At 43.5% G+C, this 12,005-nt stretch overlaps 1 protein-coding gene across 2 annotated transcripts in view; it reads right to left on the reverse strand.

Moving 5' to 3' along the window:
- LOC106564855 (E3 ubiquitin-protein ligase pellino homolog 1) overlaps window positions 1–12,005 on the reverse strand; it is a 62,399-nt gene that overhangs the window by 3,410 nt on the left and 46,984 nt on the right. For both annotated transcript variants that reach the window (XM_014131317.2, XM_014131318.3), the window contains exons 3-5: window positions 2,532–2,661; window positions 2,174–2,275; window positions 113–322 (exon numbers count right to left, since the gene is read on the reverse strand). In XM_014131317.2, the coding sequence (XP_013986792.1) occupies window positions 113–322; window positions 2,174–2,275; window positions 2,532–2,661 (442 nt within the window). The remainder of the gene's footprint in view (window positions 1–112; window positions 323–2,173; window positions 2,276–2,531; window positions 2,662–12,005) is intronic.

Below are 12,005 nucleotides of genomic sequence, written 5' to 3' on the forward strand. Positions count from 1 at the left end.
ATCATGAATGCTAATTGCAAATGCTTACAGAGATACAGGTATATCATATTAGTAGTATTTCTATCCTAATTATATGGCAGCTATTTTGTTTTCATCACAATCACCAACTCACCCCCAGGAAGATGTTCTTGGAGGAGTCGAAGCCGGCGGCGTAGATGCGAGCGGTGTACGGCGGGCTCCGCTGGCAGATGATGCGGCAGGCGAAGCGCGAGATGGTGCTCTGGATAGACTGGGTCTGGCCCTCCCCCCCGTGGCTCTGCTGGCTGCCAGGCACTGTGTCCGTCACCACAAAGTCTATGGGGCTCTCTGTGGAACGCCCAATCTGGGATGGAAGGGAAAAGAGGTATATGAGTTATCAGAGTGTATACTCCATTTAGCTTTAGTAATGTTCTTGCAACAAAAAAAAGCTTTTAGAGAGGCATATATAGTAACTAAACTGATTCAGTTCTTTATTTAGATTAGCTTAAGGAATCCCAGATATGTGTCTCAGTACTGAAATGGCTTCCTTTCCTTGTCTCCTTTTTATGTGGTCTCTCAACCATTAGTGCTTTTACTAAGATTGTTGCCTGTTAGCCAAGCCTTCTATCGTTTTCATGCCATTCATTAGTTAGAGTTGGCTAAAACACATGCAGATCAGGACCTGGACTATGAGATTGAGAGAAAAGACAGGTGGCTAATTAATGTAGGAAAGAAAGGGAAACATTTTCAGATTTATGTTAGCTGAGGCTGTCATCGATGTCATGCAGAAGTAATGGAGTAACAGCACCGCTGGCCACCGCCAGACTGTTCACGCCTGTAAATCACTATGAATGGAGACAGTCGAGACAAGGATCTCTGTGTGTGTGTGTGTGTATTTAGACTTTCAATGCATGTGAAGAAAGACACTGCTCATTATTATCACTATGATATTTGTTCCTTGGGTGTGTGAATGGAACAATTATTCTCTACTTAGGGAAACTCATTCAGGAGACAGCAGGGACGTAAAAGAGGGAGAGTTAGAGAGAGATGTAAAAGAGAGAGAGAGAGAGTGTGTGTGTGTGTGAGGGAGAAAGAGAGTGTGTGTGATTGATAGAGAAGGAGAGAGAGGGGGGAGAAAGAAAGAGAGAGAGAGAGAGAGAGAGAGAAAGAAAGAACATTGAAGAGTGATGTAAGAGAAAGAGAGAGAGAGAGAGAGAGAGAGGGAAGAAAGGGTGATGTGGGCTTATCAGAAAGGAATGGCAGGGTGCACCTGAGCCCCACACGGTCTAACTGCTTAACTGCCTGCTGAATCAGCTTCGAAAAGCCACAATGTCATTCGTCAAATCTGTACAATCTATACAGGATGTACAGCAGTGGCAGTCGGTGACGTTCAAGAGGAGGGAGGATGATATCTTTTTTTATGAGCATGGCCTTATTTCTATTGCAGCATATTGGATGACTGTTATTCATATTACATTCACCCAGTTCAATGTAACATTGATAGGTTTAGGCTACTACATGATACTCAAAGTTTCCTTATTCAACCAAGCCTATGAACGCTAGCCTTTTAGAGCATTTCATGTTTACAGATGTGACTGATACGGGGCGATAGTCATTTAGACAGGTTACCTTGGTGTTCTTGGGGACAGGGACTATGGTGGTCTGCTTGAAACATGTTGGTACAGTGAGGGAAAAAAGTATTTGATCCCCTGCTGATTTTGTACGTTTGCCCACTGACAAAGAAATTATCAGTCTATAATTTGAATGGTAGGTTTATTTGAACAGTGAGAGACAGAATAACAACAAAAAAATCCATGTCAAAAATGTTATAAATTGATTTGCATTTTAATGAGGGAAATAAGTATTTGACCCCTCTGCAAAACATGACTTAGTACTTGGTGGCAAAACCCTTGTTGGCAATCACAGAGGTCAGACGTTTCTTTTAGTTGGCCACCAGGTTTGCAGACAGGGTCAGGGAGAGGTTGAAAATGTCAGTGAAGACACTTGCCAGCTGGTCAGCGCACGCTCTCCGTATGCTTCCTGGTAATCCGTCTGGCTCTGCGGCCTTGTGAATGTTAACCTGTTTAAAGGTCTTACTCACATCGGCTACGGCGAGCGAGATCACACATTCGACCATATTAATTGGCAAGACAGTACAACAGATCTGGGACCAGGCTTGTCTTGAGCAGTGAGGACTCGCTGGGGACACACTCACCTGGAACATGTCTGTATTGCTGTCATGAGTGTACTCCACCACCACCGTCTGGGCCCGGGACAGAGTGTAGGAGATACTGTGCTGGTCCTTGTTGCTGATGGCCTGCAGGTGGTGAGGGAAATGTTTGATGTTAGGAGTAGCAGGATGATGTCATTACCAATTACATTTACTTCAGGCGCCCCATTCTGAGTGGAGATATAATGCCTATTATAGAGAGAAGATTGTGTATTAGTGCAACAAGAGACAATGCCGTCACTATTGTCTTGTTTTTGTCAAGCATACATAACATTATATAAGAGAGTTTCTACGATTACAGAAATAGGTCTTAAATTCAAGCATACTGTTTCCTAGCTCCTACCTTGGCTGCCTGAGGTGTGCACGCCACGTGTACTGTGCTGGGTTTCACCCCGCTGGCCTTGGGTCTCCGGCACAGTGCAAAGCGGCTTTTCCGCCTCCCCCTGTCTCCGTTGGGTAGGGAGCAATTGTACCTGTGTAGACAAGAACACACCCCATATAAATTGACCATTTTAATCAAGACATCCTGGCAGTGGGATCCTAGCCTGGTGTTCCAGTCTGTTTCGTGCTTTAGCAAACTCCTCTCTTTATTCATTTGGTGTCATAGCAAAGGATATGGAAGAGCAGTTGGCTATGGCACTTACAGTATGAGGCCAGGCTAGGGGGAACCATCAAATGTGGGAAAAGGCCATCTTGAAAAGTTACAGTACAAAATAATCTGTTGATTGTTTGTTTCATCATATAGGATATATACAGTGCATTCGGAAAAGTATTCAGACCCCTTGACTTTTTCCACATTTTGTTACATTACAGCCTTGTTCTAAAAAACAGTTTTTCAGAAATAAAAAACAAAAATACCTAATTTACATAAGTATTCAGACCCTTTACAATGAGACTCGAAATTGAGCTCAGGTGCATCCTGTTTCCAATGATTATCCTTGAGATGTTTCTACAACTTGATGATAAATTCACTTGATTGGACATGATTTGGAAAGGCACACACCTATCTATATAAGGTCCCACAGTTGACAGTGCATGTCAAAGCAAAAACCAAGCCATGAGGTCAAAGGAATTGTCTGTAGAGCTCCAAGACAGGATTGTGTCGAGGCACAGATCTGGGGAAGGGTAACAAAAAATGTCTGCAGTATTGAAGGTCCCCAAGAACACAGTGGCCTCCATCATTCTTAAATGAAAGATGTTTGGAACCACCAAGACTCTTCCTAGAGCTGGCTGCCCAGCCAAACTGAGCAATCGAGGGAGAAGGGCCTTGGTCAGGGAGGTGACCAAGAACCCGATGGTCACTCTGACATGGCTCCAGAGTTTCTGTGTGGAGATGGGAGAATCTTCCACAAGGACAACGATCTCTGCAGCACTCCACCAATCAGGCTTTTATGGTAGAGTGGCCAGACAAGAAAAATAATGCACATGACAGCTAGCTTGGAGTTTGCCAAAAGGCACCTAAAGACTTTCAGACAAACAAGATTCTCTGGTCTGATGAAACCAAGATTGAACTCTTTGGCCTGAAAGCCAAGCATCACGTCTGGAGGAAACCTGGCACAATCCCTACAGTGAAGCATGATGGTGGCAGCATCATGCTGTGGGGATGTTTTTCAGTGGCAGGGACTGGGAGACTAGTCAGGATGGAGGGGTAGATGAACGGAGCAAAGTACTGAGAGATCCTTGAAGAAAACCTGCTCCAGAGCGCTCAGGACCTCAGACTGGGCCGAAGGTTCACCTTCCAACAGGACAACGACCCTAGTCTCTGAATGTTCTTGAGTGGCCCAGCCAGAGCCCGGACTTGAACCTGATCAAACATCTCTGGAGAGACCTGAAAATAGCTGTGCAGAGACGCTACCCATCCAACCTGACAGAGCTTGAGAGGATCTGCAGAGAAGAATGGGAGAAACTCCCCAAATACAGATGTGCCAAGCTTGTAGCGTCATACCCAAGACGACTCAAGGCTGCAATTGCTGCCAAAGGTGCTTCAACAAATGACTGAGTAAATGGTCTGAATACGTATGTAATATATATATATATATTTTATACATTTGCAAAAATTTCTAAAACCGTGTTTTTGCTTTGTCATTATGGGGTACTGTGTGTAGATTGATGAGGAAAATTAGCGGATTCGGCTATTTCAGCCACACCCGTTGCTGACAGGTGTATAAATTCGAGCACACAGCTATGAAATCTCCATAGACAAACACTGGCAGTAGAATGGCTCGTACTGAAGAGCTCAGTGACTTTCAACGTGGCACCGTCATAGGATGCCCCCTTTCCAACAAGTCAGTTCATAAAATTTCTACCCCACTAGAGAAGCGCCGGTAAACTGTAAGTGCTGTCATTGGGAAGTAGAAACGTCTAGGAGTAACAATGGCTCAACCGCAGTGGTATGCTACACAAGCTCACAGAACGGGGCCGCCAAATGCTGAAGTATGTAGCGTGTAAAAAACGTCTGTCCTCGGTTGCAACACTCACTACAGCGTTCCAAACTACCTCTGGAAGCAACGTCAGCACAATAACTGTTCGTTGGGAGCTTCATGAAATGACATGGGCTTGCTCCTACCCATCTCTCCCATCTGGTCCTGTCGTACATACCTAATTACCTGATTTTCATGGTTCGGTCTAGGCCCCTTAGTTCCAGTGAAGGGAAATCTTAACACTACAGCATACAATGACATTCTAGACGATTCTGTGCTTCCAACTTTGTGGCAATAGTTTGGGGAAGGCCCTTTCCTGTTTCACCATGACAATGCCCCCGTGCACAAATTGAGGTCCATACAGAAATGGTTTGACCAGATCGGTGTGGAAGAACTTGACTGACCTCCACAGAGCCCTGACCTCAACCCCATCAAATACCTTTGGGATGAATTGGAATGTCGACTGCGAGCCAGGCCTAACCGCCCAACATCAGTGCCCAACCTTATTAATGCTCTTGTGGCTGAATGGAAGCATATCCCTGCAGCAATGTTCCAACATCTAGTGGAAAGCCTTCCCAGGAGAGTGGATGTTGTTATTGCAGTAAGGGGGGGACCAACTCCATATTAATGACCATGATTTTGGAATGAGATGTTCGACGAGCAGGTGTCCACATGCGTTTGGCCACGTAGTGTACACTTTTATTTTAGTTTTAATATGTGAAAATAAGACTATGCAAAATAAGACTATGCTAACTAAGACTCTGAACACAACTAAAACAAATAGTTTAACCACTATAAACCCATTTAAAAGGGAAATTAATGAAAACTATAGATGTTCCCTTGAGCAAGGCACCTAACCCTAATTGCTCCTGTAAGTCGCTCTGGATAAAAGTGTCTGCTAAATGACTAAAATGTAAATGTAATGAAGTCATTCGATCCACTTCTAAAATAAAGTGACCACTGAGGGGCCGACTGTCTACTTTACTGTAATTCCTTGGTGGAATAGGGTCACACTCCAGCTTTGGGTTTGTTGCAGTCAGATCTCCATTAAAACAAGGCCCAATCCTCTTTCGTCCAATCAGAGGAGCTAAGCTACGAGGTTATCTTTTGGTCGTTTACACCTGCCAGCATCTGCAGTGTAAACATTCAACTTTCAGACAGTACGGTTGAGCGAGTGCAAAGATTTCATTGGGAAATGAGGGCTTTCCTGTTGCTTCATCGAAAGGAGGCAGCTACAGTGGGGGAAAAAAGTATTTGATCCCCTGCTGATTTTGTATGTTTGCCCACTGACAAAGAAATGATCAGTCTATAAATGTAATGTTAGGTTTATTTGAACAGTGAGAGACAGAATAACAACAAAAATATCGAGAAAAACGCATGTCAAAAATGTTATAAATTGATTTGCATTTTAATGAGGGAAATAAGTATTTGACCCCCTCTCAATCAGAAAGATTTCTGGCTCCCAGGGGTCTTTTATACAGCTAACGAGCTGGGATTAGGAGCACACTCTTAAAGGGAGTGCTCCTAACCACAGCTTGTTACCTGTATAAAAGACACCTGTCCACAGAAGAAATCAATAAATCAGATTCCAAACTGTCCACCATGGCCAAGACCAAAGAGCTCTCCAAGGATGTCAGGGACAAGATCGTAGACCTACACAAGGCTGGAATGGGCTACAAGACCATCGCCAAGCAGCTTGGTGAGAAGGTGACAACATTTGGTGCGATTATTCGCAAATGGAAGAAACACAAAATAACTGTCAATCTCCCTCGGCCTGGGGCTCCATGCAAGATCTCACCTCGTGGAGTTGCAATGATCATGAGAACAGTGAGGAATCAGCCCAGAACTACACGGGAGGATCTTGTCAATGATCTCAAGGCAGCTGGGACCATAGTCACCAAGAAAACAATTGGTAACACACTACGCCGTGAAGGACTGAAATCCTGCAGCGCCAGCAAGGTCCCCCTGCTGAAGAATACATATATATCCCGTCTGAAGTTTGCCAATGAACATCTGAATGATTCAGAGGACAACTGGTGAAAGTGTTGTGGTCAGATGAGACCAAAATGGAGCTCTTTGGCATCAACTCAACTCGCCGTGTTTGTAGGAGGAGGAATGCTGCCTATGACCCCAAGAACACCATCTCCACCGTCAAACATGGAGGTGGAAACATTATGCTTTGGGGGTGTTTTTCTGCTTAGGGGACAGGACAACTTCACCGCATCATTTGACGGGGCCATGTACTGTCAAATCTTGGGTGAGAACCTCCTTCCCTCAGCCAGGGCATTGAAAATGGGTCGTGGATGGGTATTCCAGCATGACAATGACCCAAAACACACAGCCAAGGCAACAAAGGAGTGGCTCAAGAAGAAGCACATTAAGGTCCTGGAGTGGCCTAGCCAGTCTCCAGACCTTAATCCCATAGAAAATCTGTGGAGGGAGCTGAAGGTTCGAGTTGCCAAACGTCAGCCTCGAAACCTTAATGACTTGGAGAAGATCTGCAAAGATGAGTGGGACATAATCCCTCCTGAGATGTGTGCAAACCTGGTGGCCAACTACAAGAAATGTCTGACCTCTGTGATTGCCAACAAGGGTTTTGCCACCAAGTACTAAGTCATGTTTTGCAGAGGGGTCAAATGCTTATTTCCCTCATTAAAATGCAAATCAATTTATAAAGTTTTTGACATGCGTTTTTCTGGAATTTTTTGTTGTTATTCTGTCTCTCACTGTTCATATAAACCTACCATTAAAATTATAGACTGATCATTTCTTTGTAAGTGGGCAAACGTACAAAATCAGCAGGGGATCAAATACTTTTTTCCCCCACTGTACCTACTTTTCCTGGACAAGTTGGAAGTATTAAGACTGTATTATCTAATTTAACGTCTTAATTGGTAGCATTAAATCCTGTGCTAACTGAGACAACCAATGCTTTTGTTAACTACTTGGAACTGCAAAAAGAAAGTAGTCTGTCAGTTGAATGTTGTTTTCTTTTCAGACCGTTCTACTGCTGAATACAACGTGAACGTGATAGAATACTTTCGAAGTCACAACAACCACCAACAACTCAGCTCACATCCTCCCTCTCTCCGCGCCACATAAGCTACATTCTCCTTTGTCCGAAAAAATGGCTTACACTCAGGAAGCCAGCAGCGTTCTTTGTTTACCCTCACTGTGGCTGAGTTGCAGTGTACATTTAACTGGATTTCGATAGAACCACCCTGCTCCCCCTTTCAAAAAGAAACACAACTGCCCAGTTCAAATATTGTAAATTAACATGCACCATTGTGTCTTTTGGAAGTTGGAACAATGTGGTTCACATTTAGAGCATAAGTGCTGACTTGCATTTATTTCAAAGAACCTCCACGTAGCACAGTTGTAGCATACCACAGTTGCCAATACGTAACTTATCATGTAGTGCCTTCATAAAGTATTCAAAATCCTTGACTTTTTCCACATTTGATTGTGTTATTTTTATTACTGGTCTACACACAATGCACCATAACGTCAAAGTGGAATTATGTCTTTAGAAATTTTTACAAATTAATAAAAAATGAAAAGCTGAAATGTCTTGTGTCAATAACTACTCGAACCCTTTTTTATGGCAAACCTAAATACATTCCAAAGTAAAAAACGGGTTAACAAGTCACATAATAAGTTGCATGGAAGTGCAATTATAGTGTTTAACATGATTTTTGAATGACTACCTAATTTCTGTACTCCACACATACAATTATCTGTAAGGTCCCTCAGTAGAACAGTGAACTTCAAACACATACTCAACCACAAAGACCACAAAGACCACGGAGTACATGAGGGGGGGGGGGGGGGGGGGGGGGGTCGAAGAAGCTATTGAATATCCCTTTGAGCATGATGAAGTTATAAATGACACTTTGGATGGTGTATCAATACACCAGTCACTACAAAGATAAAGGCGTCCTTCCTAACTCAGTTGCCAGAGAGGAAGGAAACCATTCAGGGATTTCACCATGAGGCCAATGCTGACTTTAAAATAGTAACAGAGTTTAATTGCTGTGATAGGAGAAAACTGAGGATGGATCAACAACATTGCAGATACTCCACATACTAAGCTAATTTACAGAGTGAAAAGAAGAAAGCCTGTACAGAATAAAAATATTTCAAAACATGCATCCTGTTTGCAACAAGGTACTAAGAAACTAACAACTAACAAGGCACTGTAAAAAATGTGGCAATGCAATTAACTTCTTGTCCTGAATACTTAGTGTTCTGTTTGGGGAAATCCAATACAACACATTACTGAGTACCACTCTCCATATATTCAAGCATAATGGTGACTGCATCATGTTATAGGTATGCTTGTAATTGTTAAGGACTGGGGAGTTTTTCAGGATAAAAAAGAAGCGGAATTGAGCTAAGCACAGGCAAAATCTTACAGGATAGCCTGGCTCAGTCTGCTTTCCACCAGACACTGGGAGATTAATTCAGCTTTCAGCAGGACAATAACCTAAATCAAAAGGCCAAATCTACACTGGAGTTGCTTACCAAGAAGAGAGTGAATGTTCCTGAGTGGCCGAGTTACAGTTTTGACTTAAATCTGCTTGAAAAGCTATGGAAAGACCTGAAAATGGTTGTCGAGCAATGATCAACAACCAATTTGACAGAGCTTGAAGAATTTTGAAAAGAATAATGGGCAAATGTTGCACAATCCAGGTGTGGAAAGCTCTTAGAGACTTACCCAGAAAGATTCACTGCTGTAATCGCTGCCAAAGGTGATTCTAACATGTATTGGCTCAGGGGGTTGAATACTTATCTAATCAAGATATATACATTTTTCTTCCACTTTGATATTATAAATTATTTTGTGTAGATTGTTGACAAAAAAATCCATATTAAATCAATTTTAATCCCACTTTGTAACACAAACATTTTTGGAATAAGGTGTGTGAATACTTTGGGAAGGCACTGCATGTTGCTATGCATTGAACAGGACTGTTTCAAACCACAAAAAAAGTATTGCACCACATGACCATTGCTGTTCCATCCAGGTAACGGTCCTGGAGATTTACTTAGGTGTTCAGGCTTTCATTCCAGCCCTGCAGTAACACACCCGATTTCTTTAATCGTGTCTAGACTGCTTCAAGATGTCCACCATTGTTCCTTTACCCAAGAAAGGGAATGTAACTGAACTAAATGACTATCGCCCCGTAGCACTCACTTCTTTCATCATGAAGTGCTTTCAAAGGCTAGTTAAGGGCCATATCACCTCCACCTTACCAAACAACCTAGACCCCATACAATTTGCATACCGCCTCAACAGATCCACAGACGAAGCAATGGCCATTGCCATGCACACTGCCCTATCCCACCTGTACAAGAGAAAAACTTATGTGAGACAACAGCTCAGCCTTCAACAGCCTAGTGCCCTCCAAGTTCATCACTAAGCCGAGGGCCCTGGGTCTGTACCTCTCCCTGTGCAACTCCTAACTGGCCGACCCCAAGTGGTGAAGGTAAGCAACAACACCTCTGACACGCTGATTCTCAACACTGGGGCCCCACAGGGGTGTGTGCTCAGCCCTCTCCTGTACTCCCTGTTCATCCATGACTGCGTGGCTACGCAAGTCTCCAACTCAATCCTCAAGTTTGCTGACAAGACAACAGTGGTAGGCCTGATTACCAACAATGACCAGACAGCCTACAGGAAGGAGGTGAGAGCCCTGGCGGAGTGGTGCCAGGAGAACAACCTTTCCCTCAACGTCAACAAAACAAAGGAGCTGATCATGGACTACAGGAGACAGCAGAGAGATCATGCCCCCATCCACATCGACGGGGCCGCAGCCGAGAAGGTCAAAGGCTTCAATTTCTTTGGCGTGCACATCACTGACGACCTGAAATGGTCCCTTCACACCGAAAGTGTAGTGAAAAGGCGCTACAGCACTGAAGAGATTTGGCTATGCCCCTAGGAACCTCACAAAGTTCTACAGAATCACCATTGAGAGCATTCTGTCGGGCTGTATCACCACCTGGTACGGCAATTGCACTGTCCACAACCGCAGGGCTCTCCAGAGGATGGTGCAGTCGGCCAAACACATCATCGGGGGCACACTGCCAGCCCTCCAGGATGTCTACAGCACCCTACAGTGTCACAGGAAGGCCAAGACGATCATCAAGGATCTCAGCCACCCAAGCCATGTCCCGTTCACCTCGCTACCATCTAGAAGGTGGAAACAGTACAGGTGCATCAAAGCTGGGACCGAGATAATTAAACAGCTTCTATCTCCAGGCCATGAAAATGTTCATCTAGCCAGCCTCCACCCAGTACCCTAACCTGAACCTTAGTCACTGTTACTAGCTAGCTACCATCCGGTACTCTACCCTGCACCTTAGAGACTGCTTTGTCCTACGTACATAGGAGTCATTGAACACTGGTTACTTTAATAATGTTTACATGGACTGTCCGTGATAAAGAGATGCTCTGCTTTTTTTAAACCACACTCCTGCAGGGTCTAGTTTTACCTTATCTTGATTATTGCCCAGTCATATGGTCAGGTGCTGCAAAGAAAGACCTAGAAAACCAAAGCTGGCCCATAGAGCAGCACCTCTTTCTCTTCACTATAATCAAGAGTATAATAGTATAATATCAATAGTATAGTATAATATCAATACTATGCATGCCAGTTTCTCTTAGCTAAAAGTAAAGGAGAGACTGACTGCATCACTTCTTCTTTTCATAAGAAAATTCAAAATGGTTTGCATAGTCAACTTACACACAGCTCTGACACATACACTTACCCCACCAGATATGTCACCAGGGGTCTTTTCACAGTCCCCAAATCCAGATCAAATTCAAGAAAAAGTACAGTATTATATAGAGCCATGATTGCATGGAACTCCCTTCCATCTCAGATTGCTCAAATGAACAAGAAACCTGGTTTAAAAAAACAGAAACGGCAACACATCACCGCACTATGCCTCTCCCCTATTTGACCTAGATATTTTGTGTGTATGTACTGAAATGTAGGCTGTGTGTGATGTTTAAAATGTAAACTCAGCAAAAAAAGAAATGTCCCCTTTTCAGGACGCTGTCTTTCAAAGATAATTTGTAAAAATCCAAATAACTTCACAGATCTTCATTTGTAATGGTTTAAACAATGTTTCCCATGCTTGTTCAATGAACCATAAACAATTAATGAACATGCACCTGTGGAACGGTCGTTAAGACACTAACAGCTTACAGATGGTAGGCAATTAAGGTCACAGTTATGAAAACTTAGGACACTAAATAGGCCTTTCTACTGACTCTGAAAAACACCAAAAGAAAGATGCCCAGGGTCCCTGCTCATCTGTGTGAACCTTGCTTTAGGCATGCTGCAAGGAGGCATGAGGACTGCAGATGTGGCCAAGGCAATAAATTGCAA

This window comes from Salmo salar, chromosome 12 (genome assembly GCF_965601325.2).
Source record: "Salmo salar chromosome 12, fSalSal1, whole genome shotgun sequence".
NCBI classification, from domain to species: Eukaryota; Metazoa; Chordata; class Actinopteri; order Salmoniformes; family Salmonidae; genus Salmo; species Salmo salar.